Source organism: Rattus rattus, chromosome 9 (genome assembly GCF_011064425.1).
Source record: "Rattus rattus isolate New Zealand chromosome 9, Rrattus_CSIRO_v1, whole genome shotgun sequence".
Taxonomy (NCBI): Eukaryota; Metazoa; Chordata; class Mammalia; order Rodentia; family Muridae; genus Rattus; species Rattus rattus.
Genome location: NC_046162.1, coordinates 39,700,985 through 39,721,373, shown reverse-complemented (window position 1 = coordinate 39,721,373; position 20,389 = coordinate 39,700,985). Strand labels below are relative to the sequence as shown.

The following is a 20,389-nucleotide window of genomic DNA, read 5'->3' as shown; positions in this document are numbered from 1 at the left end:
GGATGCAGGGAAGTGGGTTTCTGAGTTTTGCCAAGACAGGGTAAACTAGTCCTTCAATATTCCTGTATCATAGAAAATATGTCAGATATTCTGGGCCAGAAGGCCAATGATGATGCTCCAATGACACAGAGAAACCTTGGTGGACTTTCTAGGTAGCCAGTAACTTTTGTCATTTCTATAGTTTTGAAAGTTGCTTGCTCCGCACTTTCTATATACTCAGGTAATATTTATCCTTCTCGGGTCTCTGATGGTGTTGAAGACTAGATAGTTATAGTTTCATAATTAACCTTAAGCTGTTTAGTATTTAAGAAAATGTTTTAAAGTCTAAGGATATTTCTAGATTGATAAATGTACCTTCAAATTGAAAATGATTTAAATACAGAACTCTGAACTCAGCAACATAGGAGAAAAGATAGAATCCTTTCTCCAAGGTTGCCAAATACATAAGGACTGGACATTATGAATATATGTCTTACCTGATGGCTTTCATAATTATTATTATTGTTATAGTTTATGGATGTTAAGGGAAAATCTTTGTATTGGACTAAAAGGAGAGCTGTAGAGATAATTTCTTGTGTACTATGTGGAAGCATCACTTGTCAATAAAATCTGGTAGCCAATAAGCTGAGGAAGAATTATAAGGTGAGACGTGGGATATCTGGCACAGAGAGAGAGAGTGAGGGGAGGGGGAAGGGGAGGAGGAGAGGGAGAGAGAGGGGGAGAGGGAGAGATTGATTCTGGGAAAGAAGAAGGAATCAGGTGTCTGCTAGGAGGGAAGTAAAAAAAAAAAATAACATGTTGTCTGACATCTTCTACAAGGTGAATTTGTACTTAGTTCCCATGATTGTAGTTTGGTTTAGAACCAATACAACAAAACAAATCAAACCTGAACAATCCATAAGAGTTACATAAATTTAGAAGCTGAAGAACAAACTTTCTTAGAATTGGAACTAGCCATTCTATATGAAATTGCAACTGAATAGCCAAGATGGCCAAGTGAAAGGAAAGTTACAAGAAAGTGAATTATCTCTAATATTCTAAGCATTAAACAAAATAACTCATAGAGTAATGGAAGGACAGAGAGGAAACATGCAGGAGGCCCGGTTGATGATGATTCCAGTTTTGGTCGATCCAGAAACCTATTTCTCTCATTTGCTGCTATTGCTTTTTTCAACTTCAATGCTTTCTCTCTAATTTAGCTTCACGAATGACACTCCCGTAATATGTCACATATAAACCCAGTGTCAGAACAGAGAGTGGAAGCAAGTCAGACCCAGATCAGAATGGCTGCACTAGACACCTCTCTCAAGGACTGCTGCCCTGCTTATCCAGATACCTGAGAATAGGCTTCTTCACCACAGGTCATAAGACAGTAGTTGGCCTCCTCATGAACCAAGGATTATGCTTGGAAAACACGGGACACTGCTCTGAGGATCTCAGAGAACAATGCTAAACACATGTTAAAGACTCTACACTTGGCAAACTGATTGGAGCTCCTGTGAACATGGAGCTTTGGAACATCACGGTGACAGAGCCCATTTACTATGGGCTGTCTACAGTGTCCTTTGGAGCCATTTATTGTCCACTGTGGTTTCTGCCAGCAGGTCTGTGACCAGCAGGTGACACCTTTGGAGTGTATTGACTTCTTAGAATGCTAGCTTCCCTGACTCTAAAAGCTTGCCATGTCACCAGACAGTATCTGAGAACCACAGCAGAGATTTTGCCACTTTGCCACAACCTGAATCCTGAGGTTTCCACAAGTGTAGTTGAAAATGCTGTGAGTTATGGCTTATGACTTGCTTGTGCTTTGCAACAGCCCATGAGACTTTGAAACATGCCACTGGGAAAAAACATGAACTCAAGTGCCTGGCCCATGGCCATTCACATTTGACTCAAGAATAAGTGGTTTGTCATTTCCACTGAATATACTGTGTGAATGGTTTTGGGGAATATCTTTATATGCAAGTGCAGGTACCCTGACCATTTGAAACCCTTGGGGCAAATTGTACTATCCAAATTTAAGTCTCTAAAACATTATCTTTACTATATCACAGTACAGGAGCTGAAGAGAGAAAACTGTATCTTGCTCTTTGTTTTTTACATAATTTTAACTTTACATTAATTATTGAGAGGATACACAGAATTCTTTCAATATGCCAATGATCTCTGGTCACCCCTGGTTAATGTTGTTAAACACTGTTCTTCTGTCTCACGCTACCTTTTATAAATTGAACACTTCATGACTCTTTAATTTACAATATGACATAATGTCAAGTGGTAAGACTTTTGTCCCACAAAATTAAACAGTCATTATGAACTTCATAAAATGTAACAGTGGCACAACTCCAATAAGATTTCTGAATGGACAAGAAGTATATCAACAAAGAAATTTAAGAATAGAGAAAGAGTTCTACAAGAAAGGATGAATATGAAATGAGACAATGGATCAGGAATAACCTCAGCATGAGACCTGGATCAACAGATATATAGTGACAAGGAAAGGGAATATGAATTATGAGTTACTTTACAATTTCTTAGAAGAGGGTGCTCAAACCCAACCATTTCCTCATAGCTTCAGTGACATTCTTATTCCTAAAACTATATATTAGTGGGTTCAACAGAGGTGTGAGTATGGTGTAAAACACATGTCCTTCTCAGGGGTGTGGAGGGAGGCAGGGAGCATGTAGTTATAGATAGCAGTGCCATAGAAGATGATGACCACAGTCATGTGGGAGGAGCAGGTTGCAAGAGCCTTCTTCCTGCCCTCTGTTGAATTCATCCTGAGAACAGTGAGGAGGATGGATGAGTAGGATCCTGAAATGACTGTCACAGGAATGAGAAGCATGATCACACAGCACACATACATGAAGGTCTCATAGAGCCAGGTGTCTGAGCAGGAGAGCTTTGTCACAGTAAGAACCTCACAATAGAAGTGATAAATCTTCCGAGATCCACAAAATGGGAAGGTCATGGTGACAGGGGTGAACATGAAGCCATCTAAGGATCCTAAGAGCCAACATGAAGATATCAGGAGAAGACACACCCTGTGGTTCATGAGGACATGATACCGGAGTGGATGGCAGATGGCCACATAGCGGTCATAGGACATGGCAGCTAGAAGCAAAAATTCTGAACCTGCTAGTGTCAGGTAGAGGAACATCTGCATCCCACAGGCAGCAGCTGAGATCCTATAGTTCTCCAGCACCTGGTCCATGAGCATCTTGGGCACAGTGACAGAAATGTACATCATGTCCATGAGAGACAGCTGGCTGATAAAAAAGTACATGGGTGTGTGGAGGTGGGTGTCAGAGAGTATCAACAGGATCAGAAGGACGTTCCCAGACAAGGCCATCAGGAAAACCACAAATATGAGCACAGCAAGCAGGGCAGGGTGTTTGGATTGACTTAAGAATCCCACCAGGGTGAAACCTGACTGTTCAGTGTAGTTGTTCATCCAAGTGTTGATGTCCATGTGTGTCTCCTAGGCAACCAAGAAGGTTTTGGTTAGTGACTGCTTACTGATATGCATATAAGCCTACTATGCTGAGAAATTTCCTGGGCCTGTAGATTTGAAAATGATAATCTACTTATAATGTAAGGCAAATAAAAATTAATAATTCACATCTGTCTGTGGTTGGAGCCAAAACCAGTCAGAGTAGGGCTGACACAGTTTATGATCATGGTTTTTTCCTCATAACAAATAGTGGCCTCTGTCAACAAATTTTTGATATTTGCAGATAACTTTTTGCTCTCAACAAAAAATAGTGAAATTGTGAGAAAAATGAACCAACAGAAACCAGTATACGTATAATTCAAACAAGTAACCAAACAGACACATTGTTCAGACATTAATGAATACACAAGTTGGTCTTAAGTACCCGTGTAGATCCCCCACAGCCACCTGCTTTCAAACCCATGGGAGAGAGGGCTCATCACCCACACTGGTGGGCACTTGTGAGCCTGCAGGGTAGGAGAGACCGCCAGTACTGCCCACCTTTGCCCACGTCCCTGGCCCAAGAGGAAACTGTATAGGGCCTTTGGGCACAGGAAGATAGGGGAAGTCAAGCTGCTGGAGCCATGTACTCCAGACTGTGCCCGGATCTGAACGGACCTGGTCAAACAGCTCCCTGCACCCAAATCCCGTGGGAAGGAGAGGTAGACCTTCAGAGGGGCAGACATGCCTGTGAAACTAGAGGAGACTACTCTCTGCCCATATTTCTGACTCTAGAGGAAAACACCTAGTGCCATCAGGGCCCCCTGTGCACAGGGACCCAGAAGTAGTTTCAGGGTTTCTGGTTGCTGCCCTCATGGAGAGCTGAAACCAAGCCCCAAGGAGCGACTTCAGGCCCGAGACCCAAGGTAAGACCAACTTTTCTGCTCCTAGTGATCTGCCTGGTGGACTCAGGACACAGGCCCACAGGAAGAGCTGAAAGCCAGTGGACAGGAATGACTAAACACCTGAAAGCAGAACACTCTGTTCCCATAACTGGATGAAAGAAAACAGGAAATCAGGTCTACAGCACTCCTGACACACAGGTCTACAGGACGGTCAAGCCATTGTCAGAAATAGCAGAACACCAGAGACCACCTGATGGTGAGATGCAATCACAGGAACCCAAGCATTAGAGACCAAGGCTGCACATGGCATCATCAGAGCCCAATTCTCCCACCAAAGCAAACACTGAATATCCAAACAAGCCAGAAAAGCAAGATCTAGATTTAAGATCACATTTGCTCATGATTTTGTAGGAGTTTAAGAAAGACATAAAGAACTCCCTTAGAGAAATGCAGGAAAACACAAGTAAACAAGTAGAAGCCCTTAAAGAGGAAACACAAAGATCCCTGAAAGAATTACAGGAAAACACAATCAAACAGGTGAAGGAATTGAAAATGGAAATAGAAACAAGAAAGAAAGCACAAAGAGATACAACCCTGGATATAGAAAACCAAAGGAAGAGACAAGGAGCTGTAGATACGAGCATTATGAACAGAATGCAAGAGAGAGAAGAAAGAATCTCAGGAGCAGAAGATTACATAGAAATCATCGACACAACTGTCAAAGATAATGTAAAACATAAAAAGCTACTGGCCCAAAACATACAGGAAATCCAAGACACAATGAGAAGATCAAACCTAAGGATTCTAGGTATAGAAGAGAGTGAAGACTCCCAACTCAGAGGACTAGTAAATATCTTTATCAAAATCATAGAAGAAAACTTCCATAACCTAAAGGAAAAGATGCCCATAAACATACAAGAAGACTACAGAACTCCAAATAGATTGGACCACAAAAGAAATTCCTCCAGTCACATAATAGTCAAAATACCAAATGTACAAAACAAAGAAAGAATATTAAAAGCAGTAAGGGAAAAAGGTCAAGTAACATATAAAGACCTATCAGAATTACACCAGACTTCTCACCAGAGACTATGAAAGACAGAAGATCCTGTACAGATGTCATACAGGCCCGAAGAGAACACAAATGCCAGCCCAGGTGACTGTATCCAGCAAAACTCTCAATTAACATAGATGGAGAAACCAAGATATTCCATGACAAAACCAAGTTACACAATATCTTTCTACAAGTCCATCCCTACAAAGGATAGTAAATAGTAAAGCCCAACACAAGGAGGCAAGCTACACCCTAGAAAGAGCAAGAAACTAATTGTTTTGCAATAAAACTAAGAGAAGACAAGCACACAAACATAATCTCACCTCCAAATACGAAGATAACAGGAAGCAGCAATCACTATGCCTTAATATCTCTCAACATCAATGGACTCAATTGCCCAATAAAAAGACACAGATTAACAAACCAGATATGTAATGAGGACCCAGCATTTTGCTGCCTACAAAAAAAACACCTCAGAGACAAACACAGACACTACCTCAGAGTAAAAGGCTGGAAAACAACTTTCCAAGCAATGGTCTGAAGAAACAAGCTGGAGTAGCCATTCTAATATTTAATAAAATAGATTTTCAACCAAAAGTCATCAAAAAAGTTAAAGAAGGACACTTCATATTCATCAAAGGAAAAATCCACGAAGATGAACGCTCAATCCTAAATATCTATGCTCCAAATACAAGGGCACCTACATCCATAAAAGAAACCTTACTAAAGCTCAAAGCACACATTTCACCTCACACAATAATAGTAGGAGATTTCAACACCCCACTCACATCAATGGACAGGTCATGGAAACAGAAATTAAATGGAGACACAGACTAACAGAAGTCATGAACCAAATTGACTTAACAGATATTTATAGAATATTTATATTCTAAAACAAAAGGATATACCTTCTTTTCACCACCTCATGGTGCTTTCTCCAAAACTGACCACAAAACAGACCTCAACAGATACAAAAAGATAGAAATAATCCCATGCGTCTTATCAGACTACCATGGGCTAAAGCTGGTCTTCAATAACAATATGGAAAGAACGCTCACATATACATGGATATACATGGAAGTTGAACAATGCTCTACTCAATGATAACCTGGTCAAGGAAGAAATAAAGAAAGAAATGAAAGATTTCTTAGAATTTAATGAAAATGTAGGTACATCATACCCAAACTTATGGGACACAATGAAAGCTGTGCTAAGAGGAAAACTCATAGCTCTGAGTGCCTGCAGAAACAAACAGGAGAAAGCACATATCAGCAGCTTGACAGCACACCTAAAATCTCTAGAACAAAAAGAAGCAAATACACCCAGGAGGAGTAGAAGGCAGGAAATAATCAAAGTCAGAGCTGAAATCAACCAAGTAGAAACAAAAAGGAGTATACAAAGAATCAACAGAACCAAAAGCTGGTTCTTTGAGAAAATCAAGAAGATAGATAAAACCTTAGCCAGACTAACCAGTGGCTAAATCAACAAAATCAGAAATGAAAAGGGAGACATAACAACAGAGGCAGAGGAAATTCAAAAAATCATCAGATCCTACTACAAAAGACTATATTCAACAAAACTTGAAAATCTGTAGGAAATGGGCAATTTCCTAGACAGATACCAGGTACTGAAATTAAATCAGGAACAAATAAACCATTTAAATAACCCCATAACTCCTAAAGAAATAGAAGCAGTCATTAAAGGTCTCCCAACCAAAAAGAGCCCAGGTCCAGATGGGTTCAGTGCAGAATTCTATCAGACGTTCATAGAAGACCTTATACCAATACTATCCAAACTATTCCACAAAATTAAAACAGATGGAGCCCTACTGAATTCCTTGTATGAAGCCAAGTTTACTCTTAAACCTAAACCACCCAAAACCTAACAAAGAAAGAGAACTTCAGACCAATTTCCCTTATGAATATCGATGCAAAAATTCTAAATAAAATTCTTGCAAACTGAATCCAAGAACACATCAAAACAATCATGCATCATGATGAAGTAGGCTTCATCCCAGCTATGCAGGGATGGTTTTATATACAGAAAACCATCAATGTAATCCACTATATAAACAAACTGAAAGATAAAAACCACATAATCATTTCATTAGATGCCAAGAAAGCATTCAACAGCCCTTTTTGATAAAAGTCCTGGAAAGAACAGGAATTCAAGGCCCATACCTAAACATAGTAAAAGCCATATATAGCAAACCAATAGCTAACATTAAACTAAATGGAGAAAAACCTGAAGCAACTCCACTAAAATCAGGAACTAGACAAGGCTGCCCACTCTCTCCCTACTTACTCAATACAGTTCTCAAAGTCCTAGCCAGAGCAATCAGACAACAAAAGGAGATCAAAGGGATACAGATTGGAAAGGAAGAAGTCAAAATATCACTATTTGCAGATGATAAGATAGTATGTTTAAGTCATCCCAAAAATTCCACCATAGAACTAATAAACCTGATAAACACCTTCAGCAAAGTGACTGGGTATAAAATTAACTCAAATAAATTAGTAGCCTTTCTCTACACAAAAGATAAACAAGCTGAGAACGAAATTAGGGAAACAACACTTTTCATAACAGACCCAAATAATATAAAATATCTCGGTGTGACTTTAACCAAGCAAGTGAAAGATCTGTATGATAAAACTTCACACCTCTGAAGGAAGAAATTAAAATCTCAGAAAATGGAAAGACCTCCCATGCTCATGGATTGGCAGGATTAATATAGTAAAAATGGCCATTTTACCAAAAGCGATCTACAGATTCAATGCAATCCCCAATCAAAATTCCAATCCAATTCTTCCGAGAGTTAGACAGAACAATTTGCAATATATCTGGAATAACAAAAAGCCCAGGATAGCTAAAACTATCCTCAACAATAAGAGGACTTCTTGGGGAATCACTATACCTGAACTCAAGCAGTATTACAGAGCAATAGTGATAAAAACTGTATGGTATTTGTACAGAGACAGGCAGATAGACCAGTGGAATAGAATTGAAGACTAAGAAATGAACTCACACAACTATGGTCACTCGATTTTTGACAAAGGATCCAAAACCATCCAATGGAAAAAAGATAGCCGTTTTAGTAAATGGTGCTGGTTCAACTTGAGGTCAGCATGTAGAAGAATGCAGATCGATATATTCTTATCACCCTGTACAAAGTTTAAGTCCAAGTGGATCAAGGACCTACTCATCAAACCAGATACACTCAAACTAATAGAAGAAAAATTGGGGAAGAATCTCAAACACATGGGCACTGGAGAAAATTTCCTGAACAAAACACCAATGGCTTATGCTCTAAGATCAAGAATCGACAAATGGGATCTCATAAAACTACAAAGCTTTTATAAGGCAAGGGACACTGTTAGGACAAAACGGCAACCAACAGATTGGGAAAAGATCTTTACCAATCCTACAACTGACAGAGGGCTTATATCAAAAATATACAAAGAACTCACGAAGTTAGACCGCGGGGAGACAAATAACCCTATTAAAAATGGGGTTCAGAGCTAAAGAAAGAAATCACACCTGAGGAATATCGAGTGACTGAGAAGCACCTAAAGAAATGTTCAACATCTTTAGTCATAAGGGAAATGCAAATCAAAACAATCCTGAGATTCCACCTCATACCAGTTAGAATGGCTAAGATAAAAAACTCTGGCGACAGCAGATGCTGGTGTGCATGTGGAGAAAGAGGAACATTCCTCCTTTGTTGGTGGGATTGCAGACTGGTATCACCATTCTGCAAATCAGTCTGGAGGTTCCTCAGAAAATTGGACATTACACTTCCTGAGGATCCAGCTATACCTCTCTTCGGCATATACACAAAAGATGCTCCAACATATAACAAGGACACATGCTCATGTTCATAGCAGCCTTATTTATAATAGCCAGAAATTGGTAAGAATTCAGATTCCCTTCAACAGAGGAATGGATACAGAAAATGTGGTACATCTACATGCTATCAAAAACAGTGACTTGGATTGGGGATTTAGCTCAGTGGTAGAGTGATTGCCTAGCAAGCGCAAGGCCCTGAGTTCAGTCCCCAGCCCCCCCCTCCAAAAAAAAGAAAGAAAGAAAGAAAAAAAAAAACCCAATGACTTTATGTAATTCATAGGCAAATGGATGGAACTGGAAAACATCATCCTGAGTGAGGTAACCCAATCACAGAAAAACACACATGGTATGCACTCATTGATAAGTGGATATTATCCCAAATGCTCGAATTACCCTAGATGCACAGAACACATGAAACTCAAGATGGATGATCAAAATGTGGATGCTTCACTCCTTCTTTAAAAGGGGAACAAGAATACCCTTGACAGGGAATAGGGAGGCAAAGTTTAGAACAGAGATTAAAGGAACACCCATTCAGAGCCTGCCCCACATGTGGCCCATACATATACAGCCATCCAATTAGACAAGATGGATGAAACAAAGAAGTGTAGACTTACAGGAACCGGATGTAGATCTCTCCTGAGAGATACAGCTGAATATGGCAAATCCATAAGTAAATGCCAGTAGGAAACCACTGAACTGAGAATGGGACCCCTGTTGAAGGAATCAGAGAAAGAACTGGAAGAGCTTGAAGGGGCTCGAGACCCCATATGAACAACAATGCCAACCAACCAGAGCTTCCAGGAACTAAGCCATTACCCAAAGACTATACATGGACTGACCCTGGGCTCTGACCTCATAGGTAACAATGAATATCCTAGTAAGGGCACCAGTGGAAGGGGAAGCCCTTGGTCCTGCCAAGGCTGGACCTACAGTGAATGGGATTCTTGGGGGGAGGGTGGTAATGGGGGAGGACTGGGAAAGAAACACCCATATAGATTGGGAGGTAAAGGGGTTAGGGGAATGTTGGCCTGGAAACTGGGAAAGGCAATAACATTTGAAATGTAAATAAGAAATACCCAATTTAATAAAGATCGAAAATAAAGAAATAAAGATTTACAGGATGTTTGGCTGACATGAGGAAGGGAACATCCTAAAGACAAGAAAGGTGGGGTCAAGGAATTTCTTAAAGAAGTATTCAGTAAGTGAAGACAAATCAGATGAAATGGAAAAATAATGAATCAGCAAGAAAAGGAATATTGAATATAGATAACTGAAAGTGTGAAAGGAGATTAAAAATGGAGAAAATGATCTTAGAATTAGTGACCCTAGGAATTCAGTAGCCTCATCTGGTTTTCTTCATTCTTTCTTCACTTCCCAGTAGAGCTCTCAGCTCTGTCTCCAGCACAATGTCTGCCTACCTGCACGTTGCCTTACTTCTCACCAGGACAATAATGGACTAAACCTCTGAATCCGGAAGATGGCCCCAATTAAATGTTTTCCTTTGCAGGAGTTGCTATGGTTATGGTGTTTCTTCATAGCAGTAAAACCCTAAGTAAGACAAAAGTTGGTAACAGAGACTGGGGTGTTGCTGTGATAGGCCTGACCATGATTTTCTTTGGAGAAATGGGGACTTTGTGTTAGGAAAGCAGTTGAACACTTTAAGTGGGGCTTAACGGGTCATCTTAGTAGGAGCAAGGGAGACAGTGGCGCTGAGGTAATTTGAACTGTCTTGGCCTGCCTCAAGAGGTTTCAGAGGAGAAAGAAATGTTAGTAGGTATTCTAGAGATTGTCGTTTGTAATAATTTAATGAAGAATGTGGCTGTGTTTTGCCCTTGTGAAGAGAAAATTTGCAAAGGCTAAATTAAAGAGGGTTGGATTAAAAAAAAAGAGAAGCATTGTAGAGCTTCTTCTCCTAGCATAAAAGCGCATGTACTCCCCAGTTTAGCATTCATTGAGGAATGTGGTTTATAAAATAATGTGGTACAAGTTCTAAGTTGAGTACTGCATACAGTCTATTTCACAGTGAGTTTGTACAGTCCTGTAACTTTGTTTTGATAGATAAATGGTCTTTAAATGTACATTCAAATAAACATATTCATATGAAAATGTAGACACAATAATATATATAATGTGTTTCTCATCCAACACTGGTTAGAGAGAGTTAATTGGAAGTCCCACCTCTTCTGGCCTCTGCTTCCCCTAGTTCATCTGCTCACAGGTTATCCATTTGCCCTAAGCTTCATTAGGAGACTGAGTGTTTAGCAGTCATTGCTGGTTGCCAGGCCAGAGTGTGGCAGCAGCATCTCCAAGGAGTGTCAGCCTCATGGAGTCTGAGAACAAAGAACACAGCCCTGAGAAGTTCCTGGAGCCATTCCTAGAACCCTTCAATCCACACTCACCCTGCCTCTGTGTTAAATGCTGAGAAATCCAGGGACACATTAACCTTGGGTGCACTGAACAAGGCCAGTGTCCACCCATGCTGGGAAAACAATATTTAAATACCAATTAATTTGGAAGGTTTAAATAGGTACAACACAGTGAGAGTTAGCATCCTACAGAATGCATCCATCCTTTCTGACCAGGCCCACTGTACTTTAAAAGAGAGATTTTTTAAATGTTTTTATCGTATTTATTAATTTATTTATTCATTATTGAGTAGATGTACATTTTGGTAAGTATAGGCAGTAGGAAAGAAATGAAATTTCCACTTTCTGGGATGTTTTCAATATTTTTAAGGGATGGGTTGTTGACACAGCGATCACAACTCTTAGGAACATGTTACATCTGTGTCAAGATTCTAACAATGAAAACACCAAAGCAAACTACATACTGAGGTCATTGAAATGTCACAAACTGCCCGAGATGCTGATGGAGCAGAGAAAGGCAAGCTTCTTGATGCCTTCATATAGATGCCATGCAGATCTGAGACCTCTGAGAAGAGATGGACAGAAATACAGACAGGAAATAGACTGGGAGACAGAAAGAAATGAGATTGATTTCCATTTTACAAACACATACTTGTGAAAGGAAACTCAGCTCTATTCAACAATGTAAGATTTTCAACACACACCTTATGTTCATCTGCTGACTCAGTTTATGATGGTGGACACAGTGAAGAAAGACAGCGAGGGAGCCCCAGGCTGTGAGAAGTCCTGAACACTATCTGCTGGGTGAATGGAGGTCAGGAGGCAGGTGAGGGGCAGGAGGTGTGCTGGGAAAATAGGAGCTCTCTTTTAAATGGGGACCATGGTCATCAGTGAGATCAGGAATGTGGTGTGAAGTAGGGAAGGGATTAGCAGCTATCTTGTCCTTACTGCTGTGTCATTTGTTGCCATGTGAACAGCTTTGTGCAATGTGAACCCTTTGCATTGCTAACAGTGAAGGCAGAGCAATGGCAGAGCAGCATCCCAAGCCAGCAGCAACCCTGTTCCTCCCTGGTGCTTCCATGAGACTCACCATGGAAGTAGAAGCTCAGGGTCTCAGGCATCTGCCTCATGTCATACAGTCACTGACAGAGTGAGTACTTACCCTGGGAGTACACACAGCGTGGGCACCTGCCTGTGTTCTATGGGAAACATTACTTCTGCTGAGAGGTATGGTTTTACTTTAGATCACTCATTGCATGCTTCATATGATGAAACTTGAATAAAATGAAGACAATTACTTTTGCATTTATGTAACTCTCAAAACTTACCCACAGCTAAAATCAATAAACCACCCAAAGACAGTTTTAAAATAAATGCATTGTGATGTGAATGCTTAAGAATGCAGGAGGAAGGGTGGCTGTGGAACAGATGACTACAACAATCCTGGTACTTGTGAGACAGAGGCAGGGATTATCAACATATTCAAGGCAAAACTCATATTTTTGTGAACACACGTGTGTGTGTGTGTGTGTGTGTGTGTATGGAACGCATACTACTTCATTCATAATATACAGAAAGTTCTCAGTAAGGAAGCACTGTAGGGAATCTTTAGGACCATCCTGGGTGTGCTAGTGTACACCTTTGATCCCAGCACTTGGAGGAAGAGGCATGTAGACCTGTGTTTGACACCATCCTGGTCTACAGACTGAGTTCCAAAGCAGACAGAGTGACACAGACAAATGCTGTCTGGAAAAACCAAGAATGATTAGGAAGAGGAGGAGGCTGTTTTCTCTCCTGGTAATAAAAAGACAGTAAAGAATAGAAGATAAAAGAGATTCTGTAAGGAAGGAACAGAGCCTAGTGCCCACGCTGTGCTTTGCAGACTCTCCTGTCAGGTGGACTTACCATCAGATGCTGCTGCAGTCTGGGCCACAACGGGCAAGAGACAGAAGCTAATTAAGTGCACAGGGAAAAGGAGGCAAGTGACGTCATTCATGGCTGGACTCAGCTCATTACCAGATAAAGATTTTTGTTGATTACTCCCCTCTGGGACTTTAAAGAAAAATGTAACTAGGAGAGTGAGGAATCCTACCAGAAACTTCTGCCAAAGCTTGATTTACCCTTAAGTTTTGCTATAGTGAAAAAATCATAAACAGTATTAAAAATAACCCTGAATAACACTGTCATAAATAAAATCATCCTAACATGAGTCAGTCATTGTATGTTCAGAACTATATTCACTGCACAATTCTCTCTCCTCTTACTCTTTGTGTTCATCTAACGTTCCAGCAGCCGTCATAGGCATGCACTTGGAAGCTTGGGTTTCAGCTGCTGTATTGTAAACACAGGATAACCCCAAGCCTTCATTCCTCTTGTGACATCTTGTCCTCCTCCAAGTTCACCAGTCCATGTTCTGCTGTAAGTTAAGTCAGAATCCATATTCTTTAGAGCTGCCTTCAGTGTGAATGTTTGTTTCTTTTTAAACAAAGATCTGAAGGTTATAGAACATTCTATAAATGCAAATGTCTTAGATGAAAATGTAAATCTTGACATTGCCAACATCTGAGCAAAAGTCCCAGTTTAGACGTCACTCTCTGTCTTAAGCTGTAGGCAGTTGTGCAGACACAGTGAAGGACACTGTTCAGTCAGAGCTAGTCTACACAGGGTGGAAGACAGAGGCAACTCTGCACTCTTGACCTGCAGCCAAATTGTACTGAACTTTTTCTGAATGCTAAAGGTTTCTGATCACTTTCCAACAACATGTCACTGTTCCCATGCCATCCTCTTGTTCCACAGTGTCCTGTGTTCATGCAGGCCAGCTCCTGAACTCTGCCCTCTTCAGTACTCATGAATTTAGCCTACAGATGGAAGAGAGTCTTGAATCCTTCCCCACTTGATTTAAGTGCATTCCTGGGTGGACATTGGCAGGGGACAGGGAAAGGAATGGGGTCCTTTCCCTGTTGGTCTTGGGCAACTACATCAAGTTTGGTTGACAGAAGGACTGTGGTACTCCAGGCTGTGTCTAGCACTTAAGGCAACTGACCAGGCATTGTTAGGACTCAGCTGTCTTGGGCCCTGCATGGGGTCAGGAAAGGACCTCCAGTAATTTCTGTGTATCCAGCATCCAATGCAGCTGTCAAGGTGATAATATTCCATCTCAATGCCACTAGCCTGCCCTATGCCCCGCATGAAGTTCTCCAGCTTGGAAATGGTAGGCTTGGTAGGATCCTGGAAACTGATCCAAGAGTATCTGTGTTGGAGGCGAGAAATAAAGACTAGTGTCATCAAACAAATCTTATGTAATAGAAAAGTGGCAAACCCATGCTGCAATATGTTCGTGTCATAGAAATGCAATAGAAACAGAATTTTTTATAACAGAAGCTTATACACAGCAAAATCTGCCCACAGAAAAGGGACAACCAGCAGATAATGGAAATGACAAATCACACGGGAGCTCAAAAGCTTTGCAAGGGATTCTGGGTAATTCCATGGGAGCCACAGTGTGGAGACTGTGTTGAGATGAGGAAATCTGCTTGACCAGTGTCTGAGTGTGTGAGGTCATTTTAGCTATCATTTCCTCTCTAGGCCTAAAAGATAGTTCTCCTAACCTGAGCTTTTCAAATGGTTAGGCTGATATCTAAAAAATAAAATGTATATCTTCTTTTGACCCTGCTCTACCAGATTCTATCCCAGGTACAACCAGAAGTCTATCCCAGCGTTGGTGGAGATACCCTGCTCTACCAACAGATATACTGACCAAAAGACCAGAGAGAAAACAGAAACTAAGGAACAAAACACACACCTAGCAAAGACAAACTCAGAAATTTGTGCCTCAATGTATTATCACCCCAAACCCAGATGCCTAGATGCCAGTACAAGAACACAACCAACAACAGTTAAGGCCATAGGTCACTACCCAAGTCCAGATACACTATTCTTGCATGTCTGCCTATTTCAACACAGGTGAACTCAGGAAAATAACCTTAAAACAAACTTTATGGAGATGATATAGGTCCTTAAAGAGGGAATGAATAAATACCATAAAGAAAGCCAAAATAGTTAAGGAAAGAAACCAAACAGTTGAAGGGTGTGAATAAAACTATGTAATAAATGAAAATAGAACTTGAATCAATAGAGAAAACACAGAGGGATTTGTGTAACTGAAAGATCTAGGTAAGTAAAGGGGAAGTACAGATGCAGGCATCAGCAACAGAATACAAGAGATGGAAATGCAAGAGAGCAGCATCTCAGGTGTTGGAGAAATTGATAAATTAGTGACAGTAAACATTAAATCTAAAAAATTCCTGAAACAAAATATCCAGGAAGCACCACACATAGAATAATAGGAATAGAAGGAGAATAATCCCTGTTCAAATCCCAGATTGTATTTTCAACAAAATTATAGAAGAACATTTTCTTAACCTAAAGAAGGAAATGCCCGTTCATATACAAGAAGCTTACAGAACACCAAATAAATAGGAGCAAAAAGAAAGTTCCCTGGTCATGTAATAATCAAACTTTAAGCAGACAGAGCAAAGGGATAATGTTAAAAGCTACAAGGGAAAAAGACCAAGTAACATATAAAGTCAGACATGTTCATGAGTCTTCAATCCTATTTCACTGATCTACCTGCCTGTCTCTGTACCAATACCATACAGTTTTTATGACTATTGCTCTGTAATACTGCTTGAGTTCAGGGATGGTGATTCCCCCAGAAGTTTTTTTTTTATAGTTGAGGATAGTTTTCACTATTCTGGTTTTTTGTTATTCCAAATGAATTTGCAAGTTGCTCTTTCTATCTCTATGAAGAATTGAGTTGGAATTTTGATGTGGATTGCATTGAATTTGTAGTTTGCTTTTGGCAAAATGGCCATTTTTACTATATTAATCCTGTCAATCCATGAGCATGGAAGATCTTTCCATATTCTGAGATCGTGCTCAATTTATTTCTTCAGAGTCTTGAAGTTTTTGTCATACAGATCTTTTCTTTCACTTGCTTGGTTCAAGTCACACCGAGGTATTTTATATAATTTGGGACTATTGTGAAGGGTGTCATTTTCCTAATTTCTTTCTCAGCCTGTTCATCCTTTGAGTAGAAAAAGGCTACAGATTTGTTTCCATTAATTTCATACCCAGCCACTTTTTTGAAGTTGTTTATCAGGTTTAGTAGTTCTCAGGTGTAACTTTTGGGATCACATAAGTATATCAGCATTTAATCTGCAAATAGTGATATTTCCAATTTGTATTCTTTGACATCCTTTGTTGACAGATTGTTCAGGCTAGGACTCAGAGTAGTATATTGAGTAAGTAGGGAGAGAGTGGACAGCCTTGTCTAGTCCCTAATTTTAGTTGGATTGCTTCAATTTTTTCTCTACATGTAATATGATGTTAGCTACTGGTTGGCTGTATATTGCCTTTACTATGTTTAGGTATGATCTTTCCAGGACTTTTATCATGCAGAGGTGTTGAATTTTGTCAAATGCTTTCTCAGCATCTAATGAAATGATCATGTGGTTTTTTCATTGAGTTTGTTTATATAGTAGATCACTTTGTTGGATTTCTGTATAATGAACCAGCCTTGCATCCCTGGGATGAAGCCTACTTGATCATGATGGATGATCTCTTTGATGCGTTCTTGCATTCTGTTTGCAAGAATTTTATTGATTATTTTTGTGTTGATATTCATAAGGGGAATTGGTCTGAAGTTCTTTTCCTTTGTTGGGTCTTTGTGTGGTTGGTTTATTTATAAGAGTAATTGTAGCTTCATAGAAGGAGTTTTGTAGTGCTCAGTGTGTTTCTATTTTGTGGAATAGTTTGGCCAGTATTGGTATGAGGTCTTCTGTGAAGTTCTGATAAAATTCTGCAGTAAACCCATCTGGTCCTTGGCTCCTTTTGGTTGGAAGCCATTTAATAACTACTTCTATTTCTTTTGGAGTTATAAGGTTTTTTTGATGGTTTATCTGTTCCTGATTTAACTTTGTTACCTGGTATTTGTCTAGAAAATTGTCTATTTCATCTAGATTTTCCAGTTTTGTTGAATATAGTCTTTTGTAGCAGGATCTGATGATTTTTGAATTTTCTAAGATGCTGTTGTTTTGTCTTGCTTTTCATTTCTGATTTTGTTAATTTCACTACTCTCTCTGTGCCCTCTGGTTTGACTGGCTAAGGGTTTATGTATCTTGTTGATTTTCTCAAAGAACTAGCTCTTGGTTTTGTTGATTCTTTGTATAGTCCTATTTGTTTCTACTTGGTTGATTTCAGCCCTGAGTTTGATTATTTCTTGCTTTCTATTCTTCTTGGGTGTAATTGTTTTTGTTCTAGAGCTTTTATGTGTGCATTCAAGCTGCTGATGTAAGCTCTCTCCTCTTTTCTTTTGCAGGCACTCAGAGCTATGTGTTTTCCTCTTAGCACATCTTTCTTGTGTCCCATAACTTTGGGTACGTTGTATCTTCATTTTCATTAAATTCTAAGAAGTCTGTAATTTTTTTTTATTTCTTGACCATGTTGTCATTGTGTAGAGTGTTGTTTAACTTCCATGTATATGTGGATGTTCTGTCATTATCGTTGTTATTGAAGACCAGCCTTAATCTGTGGTGTTATGATAGGATGCATAGAATTATTTCTATCTTCCTGTATCTGTTGAGGCCTGTTTTGTGACCGATTATATGGTTAAACTTGTAGAAGTTACCATGAAGTGCTGAGAAGAGGGTATATTCTTTTGTTATAGGATGGAATGTTCTATAAATATCTCTTAAGTCCATTTGGTTCATAACTTCTATGAGTTTCTCTATGTGTCTCTGTTTAGTTTCTGTTTCCATGATCTCTCTATTGATGAGAGTGTGGTGTTGAAATCTCCTCCTATTATTGTGTGAGTTACAACGTGTGATTTGAGCTTTTATGAATGTAGATGCCCTTGAATTTGGAGCATAGATATTTAGGATTGAGAGTCCATCTTGGTAGAGTTTTATTTTGCTGAATATGAAGTGTCTTTCCTTAACTTTTTTGATGACTTTTGGTTGAAAGTAGATTTTATTCAATATTAGAATGGCTCCTCCAGCTTTTTTCTTCGGATGATTTGCTTGGAAATTTGTTTGCAGCCTTTTACTCTGAGGTAGTGTCTGTCTTTGTCTTTGAGGTGTGTTTCCTGTGTGCAGCAAAGTGCTGGGTCCCCTTTAAGTATCCAGTCTATGTCTTTTATTGGGGAATTGAGTCCATTGATGTTGAGAGATATTAAGAAATAATGATTGTTGCTTCCTGTTATTTTCTTATTTATAGGTGGAATTATGTTTGTTTGTTTCTCTTCTTTTGGTTTCGTTGCAAGGAGATTAATTTCTTGGTTTTTCTGCAGGGATAATCTCCCTCCTTGTGTTGGAGTTTTCCATCTATTATCATTTGTATGGCTGGAATTGTACAAAGATATTGTGTAAATTTGGTTTTGTCATGGAATATCTTGGTTTCTCCATCTATGCTTGTTGAGAAGTTTTTATTGGATATAGTAGCCTAGGCTGGCATTTTGTGTTCTCTTAAGCGTCTATATGACATCTGTCCAGGATCTTCTGGCTTTCATAGTCTTTGGTGAGATGTCTCCTGTAATTCTTATAGGTCTGCCTTTATATGTCTCTTGACCTTTTCCATTATTGCTTTTAACATTCTTTCTTTGTTTTGTTCATTTGGTGTTTTGACTGTTATGTGACGGGAGGAATTTCTCTTCTGGTCCAATCAATTTGAAATTCTGTAGGCTTCTTGTATGTTTATGGGAATCCCTTTCTTCAGATTAGTGAAGTTTTCTTCTATAATTGTGTTGAAGATATTTAATGGCCCTTTAATTTGGGAGTCTTCACTCTCTTCTCTACCTATTAGCCTTAGGTTTGATCTTCTCATTGTGTCCTGGATTTGCTGATGTTTTGGGCTAGCAACTTTTTGAGTTTCATATTATCTTTGACAGTTGTGTCAATGTTTTCTCTGGTATCTTCTGCCCCTGAAATTCTTCTATCTCTTGTATTCTGTTGCTGATGCTTGCATCTATGTCACCTGATCTCCTCCCTAGGTTTTCTATCTCCATGGTTGTCTCCTTTTGTGCTTCCTTTATTGTTTCTATTTTCATTTTTACCTCCTGGACAGTTTTGTTCAATAACTTCACCTGTGTGGTTGTGTTTTCCTGTAATTCTTTAAGGGGTTTTGTGTTTCCTCTTTAAGGCTTCTACTTGTTTACTTGTGTTGTTCTGTATTTCTTTAGGGGAGTTATTTATATCCTTCTTAAATTCCTCCATCATCATCTTAAAATGTGATATTAAATGTAAATCTTGCTTTTCCGGTGTGTTTAGATATGTAGTATTTTCTTTGGTTGGAGAATTGGGCTCTGATGATGCCAAGTAGTCCTTGTTTTTGTTGCTTTGGTTCATGTGCTTTCCTCTCAACATCAGGTTGTCTCTGGCGTTAGCTTGTCTTGCTATTTCTGACAGTGGTTTGACCCTCCTTTAGGCCTGTGTGTCAGTACTCCTGTAGACCTGTTTTCCTGTTTTCTTTTACCGTTTCTGGGAACAGAGTGCTCTGCTCTCAAGTGTGTGTATCCTCCTTGTGACTGTCTTTCATCTCTGCTCCGCGAGGCAGGAATGAAGTGTCCTGACTGCTATTAATCCTACACCATGGGATCTGATGGCACTATCGATTCCCTCTTGTGTTGGAATGTGGGCAGAAGGATACCCTCTTGTTTCTTTTTCTTTTCTTTTTCTTTTTAGGGAAGGAAAGGATTTTTATTCAACTTACACTTCCCTGCTGCTTT

At 39.6% G+C, this 20,389-nt stretch overlaps 1 protein-coding gene across 1 annotated transcript; it reads right to left on the bottom strand.

Annotated features, from left to right (window-relative positions):
• Window positions 1–2,614: 2,614 nt before the first annotated feature.
• On the bottom strand, window positions 2,615–3,472 carry LOC116909604 (olfactory receptor 2T4-like). The gene has a single exon (XM_032913226.1). It carries the CDS (start codon window positions 3,470–3,472, stop codon window positions 2,615–2,617), a length of 858 nt encoding a protein of 285 aa, XP_032769117.1.
• Between the last annotated feature and the right edge of the window lie 16,917 nt (window positions 3,473–20,389).